This window comes from Neopelma chrysocephalum, unplaced genomic scaffold (genome assembly GCF_003984885.1).
Source record: "Neopelma chrysocephalum unplaced genomic scaffold, ASM398488v2 Primary Assembly neopelma1_25, whole genome shotgun sequence".
NCBI lineage: Eukaryota > Metazoa > Chordata > Aves > Passeriformes > Pipridae > Neopelma > Neopelma chrysocephalum.
This window is the reverse complement of record NW_020897694.1, coordinates 15,770,289-15,791,703: the sequence shown is the minus strand read 5'-3', so window position 1 is coordinate 15,791,703 and position 21,415 is coordinate 15,770,289. Positions and strand designations below refer to the sequence as shown.

The 21,415-nt window shown below is 42.0% G+C and overlaps 1 protein-coding gene across 1 annotated transcript; it reads left to right on the top strand.

Moving 5' to 3' along the window:
• The first annotated feature begins 4,446 nt into the window (after positions 1-4,446).
• KCTD12 (potassium channel tetramerization domain containing 12) lies at positions 4,447-9,121 on the top strand. Its single transcript, XM_027674569.1, has one exon. The coding sequence runs from the start codon at positions 4,666-4,668 to the stop codon at positions 5,662-5,664; it is 999 nt and encodes a 332-aa protein (XP_027530370.1). The 5' UTR covers positions 4,447-4,665; the 3' UTR covers positions 5,665-9,121.
• Positions 9,122-21,415: the final 12,294 nt, after the last annotated feature.

Sequence of the window (21,415 nt, the reverse complement as noted above, 5' to 3'; positions counted from 1 at the left end):
AGTAGTCGAGTTCTTCTGTCTTTGGGTTGAATAATGCACAATTCAAGTTTTTGGAAATATTCCTTTCTATGACTTGAGTATAACACTGAGGCTGATAAATTTCACTCTGAACAATGACTCAAAAATGGGAAAGGTTTCATGTAATAGCCACCCACTGACCGTCAAAGTCAAACCTATGGAACTTCACGCATTTTAGAGAGAACATAAGTCCCAAAAATGTGAAGGATTCCCAACTCTTAGGCAATAAACTCTGCTGCAGGACTACCAGACTCTTTTTCCTGCATCCTCTAAGCAAGATTGTGAAGTTAAAATTAGCATATTTGAACCTCTAGTTCAGGTTAGATCACTAACAAGTTTTGATGATTTTATGCAGAAGGTTAAATATTTCACTGCATTCAATACTACAATTCAGGTAACTCAGTCATACATAACTAGGCATTTCCTAAGTGATATTATACCATTTCACACAATGCAGACAGCAAGAAGAAATAAACCCCCAACACTTTAGTTCAGAACAGGGGTAAAATGTGTTCTTGCTCTGTGAAGTTTCTCAAGAAGTTGAATATACTAGTATAATAGTTTAAACCTACCTTTTTTTTTTTAACCAAAAAAGTATAGTTTTTTCTTTATCACGTATCTTGGGCTTGGGTTGTGCCGGCAATACTTAGGAGCCCTTTGCATTTCTTAATTGCAATGTGGGTTTACTCCCACTAGGTGGTATCCTTCCTCTATGGTTTGTGAAGGAAACTGTCCTCCCTGAATAAACCTGGACCACCCGTGGGTGCACTTCCCAAAATGCAAAATAGGGGCCCATCGTGAAGGAAACATCTTTGTAAACACTGAAACAACAAAAGCCTCCCCGTCCCCCCCAACAAACAAACAAAAACCCCCAACCAACCAATCAAAAAACTCCCCAAAACCCCAACCAAACCAAACCAATACCCCCCCAAAACCAGTCCAAACTTCTCAAAATATTAAAAGAAAAGCTGTTGAATCCCAAAAGATTAAGACAGTGTGCCCATAGCTAGTTCTGGTAGGCAGCTAACAAACATTGAAATGTGACTGTCTTATCTGAAGGAGTCATTGCTCAGAAATGTCACAGTACTGCACAAAGAAATAAAGCCTTGCCTGTCCAATAGACCATATTTAATATTTAATGCCCTTTATAGGGGGTGTATGCCTTAGAAGGCATTCTGTGGCAGTTGTCAATGTTACATACACTAATATTTCACTGTCTCCCACACAAAGTAAGAATAAACCACTGAGATTATGACTGTGTTATGCAACTCAGTGACTGACACATAAGTAAAAAATTGTTGATATATTTACCCATTGTAATATCTGCAGATGAAGTCCAATTCTCCTGAGGCAAACATAGTCAAATGAAAAGTGGCAGGAAATGGAGAAGAAACTAGATGAACATTTTGTGAAAAGAGGAAAAAATCTGTGGATGAAAGAAGTTACAATAACCAAAGCCTTGCAGCCAAAGCATAAAGCAGCAGTGAGATGCCCATGGAATATAATTCCTCTGAAGAGATGTGGCTTCAAAACAGATATTTCAGTGCTGGGCATGTTTTTAAGCCTAAAAAATGACATCTCAGAGACAAACACTCCAAGCTGGGTCTCTGTCCAGGACTGTTGAACAGGCTCTATGAACAGTATCTTATTATGACAAGGCTCCTTGATCCCTTTTTGAAGGGGAGTCCAGAGTCAGCTACATATTGATACAGAGAACAGTGCAGTGGGACGGACTGGTTTGCACCCCTAAAGAAAGATTCGGGACAGTGGGCCAAATAAAGTGCTTGTGACAGCTGTCTCCCCCCCCCCCATAATGTGCATGGCTTTGGACGTCATATAGTGCTGCACAGGGGCATGGTGGGTCCTTCTCACCTGGCCTGCCACTAGATGATAGGCAGTGGAAGTAAAGCTCTGGAGAACCAGTGTCTGAAGGAGGAGCGTAACTTACTCATCTCTGAAGCTTCTGAAGACATGAGCGGGAAGACCCATTAAGCTCAGGTCTTACGAAGTCTTGTCTCAAATCTAACAAAGCTCAAGGCAAACAGAAAGTTGAAGTCTAATAAATATGTTGGCACTTTTTTTTTTGGTTAACCTACTTTAATACTCACCCAATGCCAGAAAAATGAAATGTAATTAACAGATGAATTAAATATCCCATTTTTTTATATGGGAGCATTTGTTAAGACTCACCTGCTGCTAGGTACAAAATCTTCCACTGCAAATTCTGCAATGAATAAGCGCCTGCACAAGCATTATATGATCTCATCTTCTGGGTGCACGGTTTAATCACAGTGCTCTCGATAGAGAGCCCACACTAGGGAAGTGCAGTTTAAAATACGAATCTGTGGGAGGCTCTTGAGGTGGTTTCTTGCTAAGTATGGCCAGAAGCAGGGTGATGTGGAGGGAGATGCCACGTTAAGAGACCAAGAAGTACAAGTAACTCCATAAACTGTCACCAGCAAACCACCATGTGCAAATTTCATGTGCTTTTAGTCTGGTGAATTGACCCTAAAATAGTATACAGGAAGAAAACAAAGATTCCCTGTGTGCCAGCAGATCAGTAATTTTTTTTTCTGCATCAATAAACTCAAATGTTTAAATAGGTAGCAAAACAACTTCATTCAGGCTCATTTTATTTTCCCCTGATCTTTCAGAACTGTTTTAACCTCTCTCCTACTCCTCTCAAAAAAAAAAAAAAAGGAAAAAAAGGAGAGAGAAACAAGCTCCTGTAACAAAATGTCAGCAAAACATCAGATTAACCTACTTTGCCATTTTGCTCCCACAAATGAAAATACTTGGTGGTCAAAGTAATGGCAGCTGGCTTTCCCACATGGAAAACATAATGTTCCGTACATTTGTTACCATATTCTTGGTCTTGTTGAGATGAAAATCCTGTAACTTCTCAGTGTCCAGTGTCCCAAGACCACCTGTCTCCATCTTTAGACCACAGTATCCCCATCAGCTCTCCCTTGACACATCGTTCTTCTTTATTATCTACTCCCTTTTCAAAACTTATATTTCTCAATTCCTTTTCTTCCTCTTCCTCTTGTCTTGGGCAAACTTAACTTGCTTCTTGAGAACTGACTTGCATTTCCTTCCTTTACGATTTCTCAAGTTTTGAAGGACTTCTGCCCCCTTCCTCTACATCTTTTCATTTCTACTTCATGGATGACTGCAATGGGGCATTTGCAGTGGGGTAGCCCAGAGAGGGCTTAGTTCACCCCCACAAAAGGAAAGCATTGACCATTGTCTTCATATTCCTCAGACCTTCCTGTCCTTTCAGCTGTTCTCTCCAGGAAGAAAGCACACTGGAACTTCTAGGGGAGTGCAACTGAATACATCAAGGCAGCAGCTCTTTACTACTGCTTGCAAAGAGACACAGAAATGTAGATTAAATTCAGGCAAAAGCCTGAAACATAATTTGAATGCTTTCTACCAACGCATGTTAAATAGGTGCTTATGCTTCACGCAGATCTTGATGTATCCTAATTAATCGAAATTAAATCTGAGCTGTAAGGGCACCCAATTATACACATATCCACACAGACACGAGGAGCCTGGCTCTCATGGTAAAGTGCCGCTTGTCAGGCACCTGCAGGGGACCCCATCCGCTCCGGGGTGCCCCGCGCCACGGATTCCTCCGGCCGGCGGGAGCCGGTTCCCGGCAGTGGGGCACCCCTAGAACGGCGCTCTTGGTGCCATCCGACGCTGCGACCCGCCGAGTCTCCCTCCGAGAATACGGATCGGCGGGAGGTTTTCACGGAGTCCTTATGGGCATTAAGGATCTGCGTAGTGATGCGGGTGTCCTGCAAGCCAGAAACGGGCCGGGGACCCGGGTGAGGCGAGCGCGGGCAGCAACGCACGCTCGCGTTTTCCCCTGCAAAGCCGACAGGACAGAGGGTACATAGTTACCTCATCGGGGGTCTCACTTGGCGAGGGTTTGGACAAGCCTTAGGAAGATTAGCAGGGGCACAGCACAGCTCCTTCAGCGGGCCAGCAGTCCCGCCGCTTCCCCGCTCCAGCTACTCAGGGCGAACAGAGGGGTTTTCTTGCCTGCGAAAAGACAAGACGTCTCGGAGAACCCGGGGAGCGAGCTCGGGGGGGGGGGGGCAGGGGACGCAGGGAGGGAGGCGGCCCACCCAAGGTTTTATCTCCGCTGGCCGTGCACCGCGGTGCTTCTCCACGGCCAGGGAAGCCCGGCGGCCGCGCACCGTGCGCGGAAAGGGTCCCCCCGCAACCGGGGAAAGAGCCCCGGGGCAGGGGTGTGTGCGGGGGGGGGGGACGGACGACGACAACAGGGGACCCTGCGTCAATGCAGGGCCGTCCCCTTCCCCTCCCCGTGCGCTCGGCTCTGCCTCCCGCCAGCCTCCCACGCCTCCCGCGAGGTGCGGCCGCGATACATAAACACGGCTCCGCTGCCGGTGCCGGGGCTCTCTATTCGCAGCCCGACGGAGAAGCTCGTCTGGCAGCGGGGAACGCAGCGGCAGAGCGGCTCCGGCGGCAGACGGGGCGGGAGGCTCCGGCGGGCAGCAGCGGAGGGCTGCGCTCTCCCTCGAGGGCGACGGCCCTGCCGTAGCCCAGGCGGCCGGAGGAAGAGCAGGAGGACGAAGGGCGTGGGCTCCCCGCCGGCGGCGGGCTCCCTCCGGTATGGCCCTGGCGGACAGCGCCCGCGGGCTGCCCAACGGCGGCGGCGTTTCGCCGGCTGCGGGGAGCGGGGCGCCGGGGAGCGGGGCGGTGGCAGCGGCCACGGGCGGCTGGTCGTCCTTCCCGGAGATCGTGGAGCTGAACGTGGGCGGGCAGGTGTACGTGACGCGGCGCTGCACCGTGGTCTCGGTGCGCGACTCGCTGCTCTGGCGCATGTTCTCGCAGCAGCAGCCCAGCGAGCTGCCCCGGGACAGCAAGGGCCGCTTCTTCCTCGACCGCGACGGCTTCCTCTTCCGCTACATCCTGGACTACCTGCGGGACCTGCAGCTGGTGCTGCCCGAGCACTTCCCTGAGCGCAGCCGCCTCCAGCGGGAGGCCGAGTACTTCCAGCTGCCCGACCTGGCTCGCCGCCTGGCGCAGACTCGGGCCGCCGCCGCCCGCCCCGCCGCCCTGCACCGCGACGGCTCCATCTGCGCCGAAGAGCCGCCGCCGCCGCTCCTCGGCTACCTGGAGGCCGAGCCACTGGAAGGAGGCGGCGGGGCCGTGGCGTCCGCCCCGTCGCCCACCGCCAGCCGCAGCCCCTCGGGCGGGCCGCTGCTCACGCCCTCGCAGTCGCTGGACGGGGCGGGCGGGCGGCGCTCGGGCTACATCACTATCGGCTACCGGGGCTCCTACACCATCGGGCGGGAGGCACAGGCCGACGCCAAGTTCCGGCGGGTGGCCCGCATCACCGTCTGCGGCAAGACGGCCCTGGCCAAGGAGGTCTTCGGGGAGACGCTGAACGAGAGCCGCGACCCTGACCGCCCTCCCGAGCGCTACACCGCCCGCTACTACCTCAAGTTCAACTTCCTCGAGCAAGCCTTCGACCGACTCTCCGAGGCCGGCTTCCGCATGGCCGCCTGCTCCTCCACTGGCACCTGCGCCTTCGCCCCCGAGCAGGGTGGTCCTGCCGATGACAAGATCTGGACCAGCTACACCGAGTATGTCTTCTGCCGGGACTGAGCATCCGCCTAGCCCGTGGCGTGGGGACAAGGCAGCGGCCCCTGCACACCCTCGCACCCAAGGTCCCCTCCCATGCCGGAAGAAGGAGGATGTGGAGGGGGCCCGTGTCCCCCTGTGCTTTCCTCACCCCGGTGTCTGCCTTCACGCGCAAGGCGAGTCAGCTCCAGCGCAGCCCCCACCCCTCTTGCAGCACCTCCTGACGGCCCTAGGGGCGGGAGGTCACTGTATTGTGCCTCGGCTGCAATGTCCCTGCTTGGCCACCATGTCCCTAATCAGTCACCATACCCCGGCTCGCACTATCATCCTCCTTCCCGCATCTCCCAGTACCTGTGTTGGTAGCGAGGAAGGAGAGAGATACTGGGAGTAGATATGTACCCGTCCCACGAAAGCGTGCAGGTGTACCCAGTCCCTACCCCTCACCACGCACAGAGCTGAGGTATAGCTCTGGCAGGGTGGGGTGTTTTTTAAAAACCGTCCAATTAGGGGCTGAGAAACTGATCTGAGTTGCTCAAAAGCAACCTCTGTTGGAGATGGCATGACAAATGGCTGCCTCTTCTCATCCCAAGACCCTTGTTGGGCAGACCCAAAATGGTCAATTTTAACCCCCCCCAACAAAGTCACGTCTGTCCGTGACGGACTGTCACGTAGAAGTGATGCCTGACTCTGAAGGGTTTGCACTGGCTCATACTTTATCTGTAGAGATGAGTAATTCTGGAGGAGGCATGCATGTGGCCCTTCACGACTGATTGCTTCCATCTCCCCTCTCTGCTCCCTGTATCTCTGAACTCCTCTCTCCAAGCTGTTAAACTGGACCAGGGCCTGTGCAGCGAGCATGTAAGGCTGATGTGAAAGGACAAGTTTGCTGGATAACCAACCGTTTGAACTATAAAGTGTCCTCAGAGACGTGTTTATTCCATTGAGAGGTAAAACAACGACACTTTGCAAAATTATAGTGCTTGTGAATTGTAACTTTCATGGATGGTCTGAAGTCCTTATAATTCTTTTGAAGTTGCTGTCTATAATATGCACAGAAATCTCAATGCATATTTCCTTAAACACCTTCAAAATGATGGGAGTGAGATGAAGCCAGGCTTGCCAGAGTAAAAGTAGGACCTGCTTCCTGGGAAGCTGAAATCTCATACCTTGAATTAATGCAGATGTACATTATAAATGTAATCAAGAGCACCCTGCTTATTATTTTTTGTCATGTTAGTGCTGTAAAACTCTCAAGCCAACAGAATTGATGACAAAATCACTTCTTAAAGAACCAGCTTCTTAGTTTCATGGCAGTACTACCATTGACACTGCTATGTTCCTCTTCCTAGAGAAACTTAGTGCTTCTTAGAAAGGATTAAGCCCTGTCCTTAGAAAAACAAGAATGATGCCAACTTTCTTCAGGGGAAATTACCCCTTTTGAGCTGTATTTTGTTACTGCTGTCTAACAGTCTCTCCTGGAGGAGGCAGTCATAGTCTGCTTTGGAACAGATCATCTGAGCAGCAGGTTTTATGGTAGGGAAGATGGAGCAGCTCTTTTTAATAAGTTCTTGAAGGAAAAGCACTTTCCTTTAAAAACCTAAACTTGATTTAAGAATTTGTATTGTCTGTTCAGACCATCAAGGAAAAAATAGCCTAAATATATCTGAAGTGTCAAAGAATTTAGTGGTACATATTAAAGGCTTGAAGTTGTGTTTTTGAAACTCTTGAATAATAAATTGTTCTAACTCTAAATTTAGAAATACTGCTAGCATTTATATTCTAACCAAAGAATTTCATAGTAGGTTTTTTTTTTTAAACCTTAATTCCTTTGAAAAGAGCTATAGCTACATTCCTATCAAGTTTCAGTGCTCAGTCTCTGTGTTCACCCCCTGGTTTTTCATTAAGCGTGTGCACAACTGCATAAAACTGAAAAAAATTTTCATCACCATGGCTTTTTTTTTAATATTAGCAAGGTTGTTTATTGATATGATTAAATTGAAGATGTGCATATGAAAGCACTGGGTACTGTCCAATTGTAGATAGTTGTATTATGGAGTATTTTTAAAAGCAAAGAAATGTATATCTGCCAAATTAGATGAGCAATAAGATACAGTGAGAGGCCAATACACCTGAAGATGGGAGTGAAGCCTATTTGTCCTATGCCTTACTCTGAGATGATTTCTTTGTGCTTAACTTACTCATATCACAAGTGAAAGGACATTGATCACAGCTACTAAGTCTTTACAGTGCCATTCTCAAGAATAACGACTGTCTTTTTCTAGTTTCTGTTAATTAACTCTGAAGTACGTTTTTTAAGATTTTGTATAAAATCAGTTTTCAGTAAAGTGTTCAAATTCGCTCTAGATATCTTTCTTTTTTTAAGAATCTGGTATCTTACTAAATCCATCATAGGAGCTATGAATAGGGGCAGTTTTAAATTGACCTTGTGATTTAGTGTACATATATATACAGTATATAAACATTTTACATGAATCATTTAGTTTTTTAATCATTTTAGCGCTACAGGATTTCATAATATATCTAGCTGAGCATTTACACATTACGTTATGTACATAATATGGTGATGTTTTACTGGTTTCTTATACCTGTTTCTATGGAAAAACTGAATATGAGTATCATCAGCTTGTAGAATTGAAATTGATGACATACTTGCTTGAATGTGAACTGTAACTAAACTTCCAGGTGGCTGAATGCATCTCTAAAACAAAGATTGCCTGTATTTTGATCAGTGATTGCCTATCCATTTGCTGGCAGATGACCCAAAAATTCTCATATTTTAAGTAAAAATGGATGTAATATAAACAGGTGATTTTTTTTGATCTTTGTGTTTGTGCTAAAAACTTTAAGTGTTATTAATGTTAAAAAATGGGGCCCTTTTTTTACTGTAACTCATTATCAGTATCATCAGTAGACTAAAAATGATGGTGCCATAAATGTAGTAGTCATTTGGTGGTTTGCCACAGAAAATGATATTTTTCTGAAACATTACTTAGTAATCTCTGTAAATTTTTTAAGAGGAAAAATGCCCAAGGCAAAGTCACTGAGTTTTGCTGGTCTCTTGTATTGAAAGCTCAAAGAACGGATAAACACGGTGACTCTGCTAACTTGTTGGCATGAAAAAGGACAAAAATCTAAAGGCACAATACTGGAGTCCCATATATATTTTGTAGTGGTTGTTCGCAGTTCACATACTTATGGAGGAATGCAGTAGCATTTATAAGTGCTGTTAAGCCCCCTACGAAGGCAGTCTTTCTTTTAATTTGAAGTTAAGGCATAGGTCTTTTCAGTGATGCATATCATGAAGGGTGACTTTGCCTATGCTTGATTAGGATGTCTATATTTTTATACATGTAGATAATGAGCCACTTATTCATTCTTATTTTCCCTTGTATAGCATTGAAAATAAAGATCCTCATAGGAAAAAGTTGTATACCAAATTAAATTTTGTTCTTTAAATATTGACTCAGTTGCGTGGTTTATGCTGTCCTTTTTATTCTTGGTAAAGATGTTGTTCCACAGTATCATATTCATAACTTCAGCAAAGACTCCAAACTGATATGTAATGCAGAAACACAGAGCAAAGAAAATTATGTGAATAGGGATCTCTAGTAACACTGGTGGCAAGAAAAACAGAAATGTATAATGCTCAGAATGCACAATTTCCTTTTAAGCATCACAGAAAATTCTTGTAGTACTGGTCAGTCAGTCCTCAGGAAGACATAGTGATTAAGCAGTGTAATTTGAGTGGCACCGAGTCATGCTGAAGTAAAATGTTGATTTTTTTTATGAAGCCAGAGAATAATAACATGGAGTATAGTGCTCATTTAATGAAAGAAGCATTAATAGCTAATACATGATTTGAGATAAATGCATCTAGAAATTCTCATTAGCTACCCTGTGATCTCTAGCAAACTATTACAAACCTGTGGTCAGGTTCATAGAAAATTAGTAGTGAATTGTTAGTATAATCCACATGTGTGAAGTGCCTGTTTTTTCTTGGCTAGCATGGTTATAATGCAGAGGAACCAGCTGAAGGAAGTTTAGTTAACTCTTTTGTTTCACAGCTAGATAGTATTTGAGAGCTTTGTTATCATGCAATAATACAAGAAAGGAGATTGTTCCGTGAGGAACAATACTTTGAGTCTGCCTTTCTGAAGACTTAGGTCTCATTTTCTATATACTACCGCTTCAACTACTCTGCTCACCCCCACCCATTTTATTTCGCTTTTACATGGAAAAAGATGGCACACTCCTTCTGTTAGGCTGAAGGTTATGGCTGAATTTTAGCTTTCTCCCTCAGTGAACTACATGTTTTTTCCTTTCTTTCCTTTACCCAGCCAGCAGTGTTATTCAAATTTGTAAGAATGTAACAGCTGTGAGGTTTTTCGGTTCTTTTGATTGTATTTGAAGTTACCCATCAAGTCAGAGGTTGTTAAGGGGTACAGATGTTCACTCAAATGGACAATGGAAGTGTATGAGCTGTATTTCCTTAGAAAACAAGGCTAACAGAATACTGCAATTAATGCCTGGCACTGTCTATATAGTCCAATTGTACTAAATCCCTGTAGACTGAGGAGGCAAGCAGTCACACTGACTTTTGCGACAGTGGCCACTCAAGGAAATGGGTGCACTAGAATGTCTTAAAAATACTTACAGACTTCAAATTTCTGCAGCATTTCCAAGTGTAGCTAGAGCAGCTTTGAGCCTTGTTATACCAGCCCTTCTTGACTGCTTATCTTAAACCTGTTGGTAACTTTGCTGGAGAAGCTTTTTGTTGTGAATATGGAGCTTTTGGGACTTCTGCACTTTTGGCTGGCAGAAATGGATCAAAATGTGTAGGAAAATATTTTCTGAAGACCAGATTTGCCTCAGGGTTGTTTTTGGTTTTTTTTTATTGTAGGAAATCTTCAGTATAGTTTTACTGAAATATTAGTGCTAGTGTGTTATTTATTTAGAAAGTACTAGCATTTAGTTTTATGAAACTGAATGCTAATTTTGTTTTTCATTAAAATGAGCTGCATGTGTTTTTCCCCTGCTGCCAAACAAAACTCTTATGTATGACTGCTGAAGTAGTAATACCAATATTGCAAGTTGTCTGTTGGAAATACACAGCGCAACTGCTGAGACAGTCAAAGCCATGGTTGGTCAAATTATCACATTTCTTCCCCATTCCACTCGCCACTGTGTTCAAACTGGAATAAAATTAAATTCTGTTAGACATTCCTTGCTCTACAAGTTTTTTAGCACACACTGGAGCATTTGATACTTCCATCGAAGTTGTTGGCAACAGTGAGTCAGGGATTTGAAGCAAGTCTATTTCCTTGTGAGAAAATAAGAGCTAGGAAAAATCCTTACACAAAATGGGAGCAGCCTCATGCATTTTGGGGGAATTTCTTGGTATCAAAAGAAATCAAAGATATTTTTCTCTATAATCCAAGTAATACACTCACACCTTACTCCTAGCTTGCAAACCCAACCTGCCCTGAAAAGGTATAGTCCTTGGTGACATTTGTTTGTTCTAGATTTTATTTGATATCATCTGGCTGAAAGAAATGTTTGTGCTTTTTTTTCTCCTTCAAAAAAGCTCAGTGTTTAGCTGCTGGGAAATGACAATGTTAGCAGTACACCTTGCTTAGCGAGATGGACAGATGTGGGTTAATATTTTATCATCCTTTTTAATTCAACATAATACAAAAGGTAGAGAAGTTCATACAGGAGCTTATAGGAATCATAGCATCACTAAGGTTAGAATGCCCAGCTCCATATAGCCTCTGACTTAGCTTTTGCAGCTTAACAATTTTCTCAAACTAAAATTTAAGTAAGTGTTAATTTACTGAAGTTCAGCCAAAGAGGGTAAGACTGTAGTTAAGAGAACAGCTCCATTGATAAAGAGCACGTGATCTATGTTTTTAATTTGTGATTTTGGGGTAAAGTCAGAACATTAGTTAATTTATTAAAGAGCAGGCTGTTATTAAAAACAAAAAAAAAAGTAAAAGAAAGAAAAAGCCCTTTCCTCCAGTCCTCTCCCACTGTCTTCAGGAGGGAATGCAGTGCTGGTGTGATGGGAACAACCTTTCTTTTTGGTTTCATAGTTAACTGAAATAACCTAAAATGTTGCTACTTCAGTTTTGTCTGTTTTTCTGGTCGTGGCAGAACTTTAGGGTCACACTCACAATTTTTAAGTGGTCCTTTAGCAAAGTATATATTCATAACTATGTAGACTTCCGTAGATTTGGATGTAGTTTGGTTTTGACTCAGATTTTCCAAATAGCTAAGTGACAATCTCTCTCCTCATATTACAGCAAAGTCCATGATTATTAGAAGCCTGAAGTTAAAGTTTTTTCCCTTTAAAAGGGCAGAGACTGTTCCAGGAATGTGACTCTTTTTTTTTGTTTGTTTTGTTTGTTTGGTTTGGTTTTGTATTTTTGTTTTTTTTAGTAAAGGATCCAGATTATACATTTTTTCCCAAATTTTTAGTCTTGTACAAACACTCCTAATTTTCCCCACCTTGTAAAAGTCACTTCCACATTTTCCTATAGCTGACAGCTCAAGGCATGAGTATTTCAGAAAGCTGCAAGCACTAGGAAGTCTTGCAGTAACTCACAAGTGCTCCATGGCAATCCCTTCCTGCCATGGTCCCTTGTGCAGTCAGAACCAAGCTGGGTGGGCCGCTGGGTCCCAGGCCCCAGGATGACCCAATGGCCCTGACCACAGCTGTCCCTTCTGCCTTGTTTCCTTCCTGGCCATGACCAAGGTAGGTCAGTAGTCCCTGAGCCAGCATGGTCTTACTGCTGGTGCCTTGTCTGAATAGAGGGGCAGCATTTGTATTCTGGCAAGCTCTGTGCAGCCAAACAGCCACAAACTGGCACTTCGCCACTAGACTTCTGACCCACTTATTTCCAGGGTTTGCTTTCACAGTCTGCACTTTATCTGCTGTCTCAAGGTATGGTTGGAATATGGGAAAGATTTAGCTGTTTACAGTAGACTGTCTAATAGCTTATTTCCAGTTAAAAAGTTTTACATTTCTTCAAAATTTTGTGGTCTACATAAACCATGAAAAGTGCTGCATAAACTACAAGAACACTGGGTAAAGGCAAATATCTGTTGTAGGTGAGAGCAATGGCTTTATTAGTTTTTATTAGCATATTTATCCACTTGGACTTGTTTGTGTCATGTTAGAGGCTGAAGAGCACTCAGCTGTAGGTAACTGGCCCAAACAGTCCAATTTCTTTAGAAAATGTTAGAGGAAGAGTCTATGTATACAAATGCCATAACGTTTCTGTTTCTGGAAGAAGAATTTCAGCTTGACGATTACCAGATTGAATGTTTTTTAACACATTGCCTCCTAGGGTTTGAGGACAGAAAAAAACATCCAGATCACGTGGTCTGCTGTTCAGCATAGCATACACTGCAGGGCTTCCCCCAACAAAGTCTTTACATCAGGCAGTGAAATCTCCTAGACTGTCATCTAATCTCATGGACGATAATGCTTGTGCAAAAGAAGACATCACAATGCTTGATTAATTATTCTGGTGTGAATGTCACCAGCTTTGGCTTCCACCCAGAGGAGTCTGTAATGTCTTTTTCACTTACACCATGAGGCTGTAGAGAACTTTCTGTAGGAGGATATGTACAGATGTAGTTGAGTTGGTCTAGATCTGGGGATGAACTGTCCTGTCTTTTCCTTCAGTTCCCTGCCACTTGTCCCTGTAACCAGTTTTGTGTTGGCACTGCTTATGTGGCCATGGGGTGGACCAGTTCAGGGACCTGGTGCAGATGAAAACCTTAAGTAAGCAAACAGGAAAAGGCAGGTCTGCTTTCAGCCAGATCAGCTCCCTGAACTGGCTAACAGCATAATAAACTTACTACTGCCAGGAGAAATAGCCTGATAACTAAACACAGTGAGCTCCTGTGGTCTGTCAGTAAGGCATGTTTTTCAGTTCTTTAGTAATTTTCTGTCTCTTCTCTAAATGCTCTTCAATTTATCAACATCTTTAGAACTTCTGATTCTACTTCATTCTTGTAAGGGAATGCACCAAAGCAAAGTAAAATTGTCCTATCCTCTGGTTTTTTCCATTCATTTGTCCAAGGTTCGCATTGGCAGACGGATTTAAGCATCACTGGAGTTTATATTCAGTAAACCATGACTGTGAGCACCTGCATTCTCCTGCATTCTGTTCCCTAAATGCTGTCCCAGTTATCAGTCAAAATGCATGTCAGTGCATAAGATGTTTTTTTATTAAACATTATGCTACATTTTAACTTCTAACAACTAAAGAGCAAAGCAAAAACTAGTACAAGTGGATCTATTTTCTATACATCAGTCTTGATGGACATTACTGTGACGCACAAATGTTCAGTATCATTTCCACTAGTTATTACATTGGATAAGTAGTTTTCAACTGGATAAATGGATGGCTAAGGATTGATTGTCAGGTTGGCAGGCCTAAAGTTCCTAAATTACTCAATTTTTTTTTTTTAACCATGGTCTTCAAACAGTCTATATTTTTTTCCAGTCCTTTGGAGCTTCCCCAGGAATCTGAGAATTTCTGAGAAAGCTGCTTTAGTAATTACACAGGCTTGTAAAGACACCAGATGTAAATTGGCCAAACCCAATTGAAAAAAATACTTGTTGCTCATATTTTTTGGATTAGTCTCAGAAGGGAAATTGGTCAGTATTCTCGACAAAAAGAGCAAAATATTTATACTTTTCCTGTATAGAAATACATACAATTTTTCACATTGTTCCAAATAAAATTAAATAATTTCATTTGTAATCATGCTGACTACTACTTTCCTTGTGTACTTTTTCTTTAACTTATTAAATTTATACAATAGAATTAGTACAGTACTTGGAATTTATAGCTTTTGATTTATACAGATCATGATAGCCTTCTCTTTCCATTTAAGACTTTATGACTTTTTAATAGCAACTATCTGGATCCTGTCCAAAATGTACTGTAACTCCTGCTGATCTCAACAAAGGTGCTGTCACTACAGGATGCTAACGACAATTTAGAAAAAAACCCAGTATTCTCTCTTTTACATTCAGACTTTATATTTATTTGATGAACCTGTCAGCTAGGATTTAGAAGTATAGTATTTTTTACAGGTGTCTTGATATGCAGCTACTGGGAATTTATTCCATTGTGTTACTTTGTGTTTTCACTGTTTCATCTCATTCTATCTACCGTGGTACAAGTCTAGAGGATATCTAGAGGATATACCTGAAGAGTATTTTCTCAGATCTTTCCTAGCACTTGCTAGCACTAGCAGTTGCTTCTTCATTATATTCTGTTATTTATGTTATTCCGAAACTCCATTTACAGAGTCACCTAAGAACATTGCTGATATGCATTTTGGAGTGGTATGCCCGTGGCACACAACTCATTCCTTTGTTCTTACCTGGACTTGCACTCGCTGAAATTGGTATTTGCTTTTTTTGAGGCCCTACTTCCAGTATGTATGAACTGGTATGGAGATCAGAGGGACAGCACAGAACTGCAGCTGTGGTAGAGTGTCATTGGTGCCAATCTCTCAGCTCCTAGAGGCTGCATACTTTGCCTATCCACCCGACCCCATGCTGTATGAAGGCTGATACTGCCTGGATAAATAACAAACTTTTAATGTTACAAGTAATATGTTGTAGTAGCTTTTCTCTTACTTTGTGTTCATCAGGTTACTCCTCAAGAGAAGGCCCCATTGTAGCTTTAAATATGATTTTGTCTATAATTCCCTCACTAGAACCCATACAGTTGTCCTCTTCATTTTTCCCTTGATAGTCCCTTAAATAGCTCAATGTTCTGCCCACTTTTTAATTTGTAGAATTAAATTACAGAAATCAGAGGAAGAAATGTTTCTTTAAATTAGTATCCTTGGACAATGTGAAATTACTTTAAATCTTAATTTCTATAGCAGAAAGGGGAATAAAAGAGTTACTGGCTGATATCAGCAAGTCGTTCACTTTATATGGAATAACAGAAGAGGAAGTTCTGAATAACTTGGTTTTCGTAAAGCACGAAAATCCTCCTGCTGTCAGAGCATCTCTCTTTTGGAATAGCAATTGCCTAATACTGAATGTTTTCCCCAACGTGAAGTATGTATCCCACAAACATTTCATAAACACAGGACAATAATTTTAGAATTATAAAATCATAAGAATCTCAGTAAAGCCCATGGAGCATCTCAGACTACTGTGTCAGAAACCCATTTTTAAATATGTGGCAAAGCATTATGCTTGTGAGTTTAATAAGGCACTTTAATAAGTATGCTCGAAGTGTCTATGCAAAAGCATTATGCTTTCCTGATTTCCCTTCAGGGAAGGTTGCTAGAAGAAATGCATTTTGAATGTTCTTCTGGTTTTCATATGTAGAAAAACCTACACGGTACTGGTGGGTTTTTTTATATAAAAGAAAGAGCTTATGGGTTAGGATAAAAGGGTAGACTAGTAAGAGTGACATAGTTGTGGATGTTTGCTAAGGGCCACCTGAGCAGGAGGAGGAAGTGGATGAGGCCTTCTAAAGGCATCTGGAAGCAGTCTCAAAGTCACAGGCACTGGTTCTTCTGGGAGAGTTCAACCACCCTGACATCTGCAAGGAGAAGCTACATAGGGAAACACAAACAGTCCAGGAGGTTCCTGGAAAGCATTGATGACAACTTCCTGTCACAGGCAGTGTAAGATCCCACAAGGAATGATGTGCCTCTTGACCTCATACTAGCAAACAGAGAAGGCCTTGCTGTAGATATGAAGTTGGGGGCAGCCTTGGCTATAGTGGACCATGACCATGAGATTGTGGAGTTCAGTATTGGGTGAGGAGGAAGCAGGACAGAGAGTAAGATTGCAACCATGGACTCCTGGACAGCTAACTTTAGCCTCTTCAGGGATCTTCTTGGAGGAATCCCATAAGAACAGGCCTGCAGAGAAGGCGTGTCCAAGAGAGCTGGTCAATATTCAAGGATCACTTCCTCCAGGCTCAAGAACAATGCATCCCAATGAGCAAGAAATTGGGCAAAGGGGACGTGTGGATGAACAAGGAGCTCCTGTCGTTACTCAGGTGTAAATAGGAAATACACAAGAGATGGAAGCAGGGTCAGGCCACTTAGAATTAATATAAAGACGTTGTCAGAGTAAGTAGAAATGAGACAAGGAAGGCCAAGTCCACCTGGAATTAAATCTGGCCCAGGATGTCAAGAACAACAAAAAGGGCTTTTTCAAATGCAACAATAACAAAAGGAAAACTAAGCATAATGTGGGCCCATTACTAAATGGAAGGGAAACCCTTTTAACAGAGGATGCAGAAAAGGCAGAGTTACTGAATACCTTCTTTGCATCAGTCTTCACTGACAAGACCAGCTCTCAGGAATTCTGACCTAGGAGACCAGGGTAAAGGAATGTTGGAAGGCTTTCCCTTGGTCAAAGAGGATAGGGTTAGAGAACACCTAAGCAGACTTGACATCCACAAGTCCATGGGCCCTTGTGGGATGCATCCACAAGTGCTTAGAGAGCTGGCGCACACCATGACTAAGGCTGCTTACAATCATCTTTGAAAGGTCGTAGTGGTCAGGAGAGGTGCCTGAGGACTGAAAGAAAGCAAATGTCACACCTGTTTTCAAAAGACTCTCTTTTGATATGGGATAGGGACAAAGAGGATGAACTTCGGTAACAGAGCTCAGAGAAGGAGTTTCCACAGAATGCCATCTTTGTCCTTTTTGCTTCACTTCAACTTAGGGTTGCATTCACCTTCACGTAGGAAATGTGTGCAGACATGCTTATTCTGAACCCTAGGTTTAAAATCCAATGTAGGTTCAGAGGAAGTTAACCTGAGCTTAAAGAAAGGTGCTTTTGTGAACAGTAGATTGCAAAGACTTCCTTAAATAGCATATGCTGCTGAAGTATTAAGGCATGCAATGGTAAAAGAATGAATAACACACAGGTATGCAGGAGCTGCAAAGCTGAGCATGGACTGAACTTACCTGTAAACCAGGCATGTTTTTATAGCAGTTGTTAGTTCTGGCCTGTTTCTGTTGCAAATGTTGCTACCAGGGCAGGGAGGGTAAGTTGATATTAACCTAATAGTGTTCTAAGCCAGCCATTCTGTGGTTAAGAGCTCTACATGTGAAGCATATAAAAATGTGCTAGTGACACACAGATACTTGGTGAGAGCAAAGTGCCTTTGTTCAGCTAAAATAGTGGAGGTTGCACTGGATTTGTTGCTAAGTTAGAGCAATAGCAGCTACTGCTCTAGGCAAATGGCTTTCTAGAATTAGAAGCCATTACTGTCTGAAATGACACATTTAGAAAACGTCTCTACATGAATAATTAGCTCACCCAGCAAAGCTGCAGCTACCTGATAGCACAGTATTTTTCCCTGTTTGGAGCGTCTTTTATTTATCTAAAACTTTCCAGTGGTTGTCACTGCTACTTTATTCCATTTGACAAATAAGTAGTAAATGAAGGTGTTTTCATATATTGGAACAATCTGCATGTTTACATTTTTTACAGCTCTTGCAAAGATGTAATTGAAACCCTGAAGAGCTTTTGCTCTTTATACTACTGAAAGCCATGCTCAACAGCTTTTTGCAAATTTCCAGTTTGGAGAACTGATGAGTAATTATTCAAGTGTTTACGTGGAAGGGAAAAAAATAGTCTTCCCTTAGAGACAATATTTTGCTGCAGACTTTAGTTCTCCCCTTTCTGTTTCATTTGCCTTTTCTTCAACTCAAAAATGTCTACTTTAGATATTGTTTGATATGGTAGAATATCTTTGTGTAGTAGCTGAAAAGGAACTGGACCTGTCCTTCATCAGTCAAATAAAGCACTAAATTCTCATTTCCATAATGCATGCAGTTTTCTTTCACTTATTGAAGAAAATTACAAATTTTTTTTGTATTGTTGCCCTGTGGTTGCTGGGGACCACATATCAATCTGAACGTGTATGGCCCAGCATTGTTTTTTGCAACTGAGCTAAAAATCTGCCAAATTGTATCATAACCCAGGAATGGAGGTAGTAGAGATTACTTACTTCACATATATTCTCTGCAGATTGTTATGACCAACTGCAAGGAAATGAGAAAAAGATAGGTAGTTGATATTTCTAATTTAATCCTTGACATCTCAATGAGTCATTTTAATATTAAAATTGTTCTCACTATACTTTCTGCATGAAAGACCAAAAGAATCTATATTTTTAATAGAATTTATTCAGAAAAGCATCAACAAAAAAATACTAGAGTACTTTTAATGTTTGTTCTACATCAAGTATGCTGAGATGAGACTTAAAACCCTACCAGAGAATTCACATTTGCCTCAGTGGTGTTAGTAAAAGCTGTAATTATCTGTATATTTTGAAAATACTTACAATGAAACACAACCTAATTCTCAGTTATAGAACAGTGTAGTACAACAAAGACATTATAATCTATTATTTTCATTATAAGATGTGGGTGCATAACCAGGAAGAACACTAACACAATTATTTCTTTGTAAACCTATACAATATATAAACACTTACTGGAGCAGTGAAAATCAGAATTTATTCTGACTTTATCACAGCAGAACAATTCTGTAGTATTGGTAGACAAAGAGCTTGACTTTCTGGGGTATTTTTATTCTCACAGTCCTGTTTTCTCTCCTTTAATTGTCAGTAATGTCACTACCCTGTGACTTTTGTGTGGTGTTAGGTTTAGCCTAATTGCCTTCCCCTTCACTCTTGACAGCATTAGTGAAGCCAACATTTCCAGCAGTGTCCCTCAGGCCTTAACTGCTGCTAAATGTAATGCATTCCAGAGCTCTGCACCCCAGAGCAATGTTTACCCACCCATATTGCAGGGCTTAGCAAAGTGAAGTATGATCCCAACAGAGACTGAACATAGACCGGAGTAGAAGAAGTAGGTAAGGCTGACAATTACCTAATTAGGAGCCATGGGACTAAGAGGGACTGTAGAGTTTACATGGCCATGCCTAGCCCTTGGTTAAGGACATCCAGGATTTTTGACTGGATTTGTGTTATTGAAAGATTAAAGCAGCCATTGACATATTTCAATTTTTCATCTGTCCACATCTTTTTCAATTGTTTAGATTTTTACAGCTGAAACCCTCAGTTTGGAGAAACTTCCAAATATGTTGTGACAGGGAAGGCCATACTGTTCTTTTTACCTTCTGAAATTTCAAGTTCTTAACTGTTCAACTGTATGTGTAGTTCAGCAGAAAAGCAAATGAGGAGAAATGTGAGTTGAACATAGGGCTTCCAGAAATAAGTAGTCAGGCCAGGTAAAAGATTCACCTAACCCAGTACTGTCTTTCTGGAAGTGACCAATAAGGAAGTTTAGGGAAGAAAGGGAGAAGTAAAGGAAGAATGCAGAGGCACATAAATGTAAAGCAGTAATGTAATGGTATTTCGTATTCCCATTCTCAGATTCTAAACCAGTATCTTTATCTTTGTATCTAATAATTCTTGGTGGATTTCTAGTCCTTGACTTTATGTAGTTACTTTTCAAACACCTGTGAACTTTTGCTATCTTCAACATCTAGCAGCAGTGAATTCTAAGGCTTATCTATATCATGCTAAAGGGCTTCATTTCCTTTTTGTTTTCAATCTGCCACATAATTTTATTTGACAACCACTATTCCTCGTGTAGGAAAAGAATAACCATTCCTCATCCACTTCTCCCTGACATGACATTTTTTTAGCCCTCTGTCATATTGTCTCCCTAAGTCATCAGTTTCCTAGGATAAAGAGCCCTCATCTAGTTGGTCGTGCCTTGTCATTCCCTAACTCTGATTAGTCTTCTGCTATTTTCATCTTCAGTGTGGTTTCTCATGGTCTCTGTAACTTGTAGTGCTCACAGATGTGGTTCCACCAATGCCTTCATACACATTCCTGCAGTTTACGGTGTGAAAGTGGGAAGCTGAAATGGATCAGACCAGAAGTTCCATTCTATTTATTGTCCTGTCTCAGAATATCCATATAGCTGGTATCTAGGGAAGCATCTAAGACTAGACATTTCTTCAAAAGGATTTATACTTTAAACCTTGGGTTCATGCACTGCAAGTCGTTTTTCATACTATTTTCACATGGTGCAACATTTAGACCTATCTAAAAGGCAGTTTTTAACCCTTTTCCGCCCCGGCTTTGACACTTACTGTCCAATAATAAACTAAAAATGTGTCTCAGTCTTCTGATTGCAAATCCTGTTGTGAAACTTAAAAATGGGAAAAGATTTCCCTGTTAAGAGAGATTGTGTGATATTATAAAAAGTTCTGACAAGCCCAGCATATTCAGTCACAACTATTCATTTCAAGGATAAAATTTTTATATTCACCCTGAAACGTAATTTCCTGGGAAAAAAACCACCTTGAAATCTGAAGCTAGCTCTGCTCCAAACTTGTTCTGCAGTAACAAATAAATACAGAATGCTGCAAACTGCAGTTACCATAACAGGTCATGAACTGTTGACTTCATTAGATACTTGCTGAAGCCGTGGTGGGCAAACTGACCAGTGCCCACCCTGTATAGACCTTCTAATAAACTCAAAAACATTCACTGATTGATATTTTGGTCACCTAAGAAACTGATCATATATACACTTAATGACTGTATAAAGGAATGAATCACTTAAAATGCAACTAAAAACTGCTGCTTCAGCATAGATCTTTTAAGTCAGTTGGAAATAATTAACTTCAGGATGATTTATTGAAGAGATTAATCTTTTTCTTAGAGTTGGAGTAATCTACATGACCTCTTCTGAAAAATAT

What these genes read in the sequence shown, in the direction of transcription:
- KCTD12 (XM_027674569.1), top strand. Translation starts at nt 4,666, where the DNA reads ATGGCCCTGGCGGACAGCGCCCGCGGGCTGCCCAACGGCGGCGGCGTT.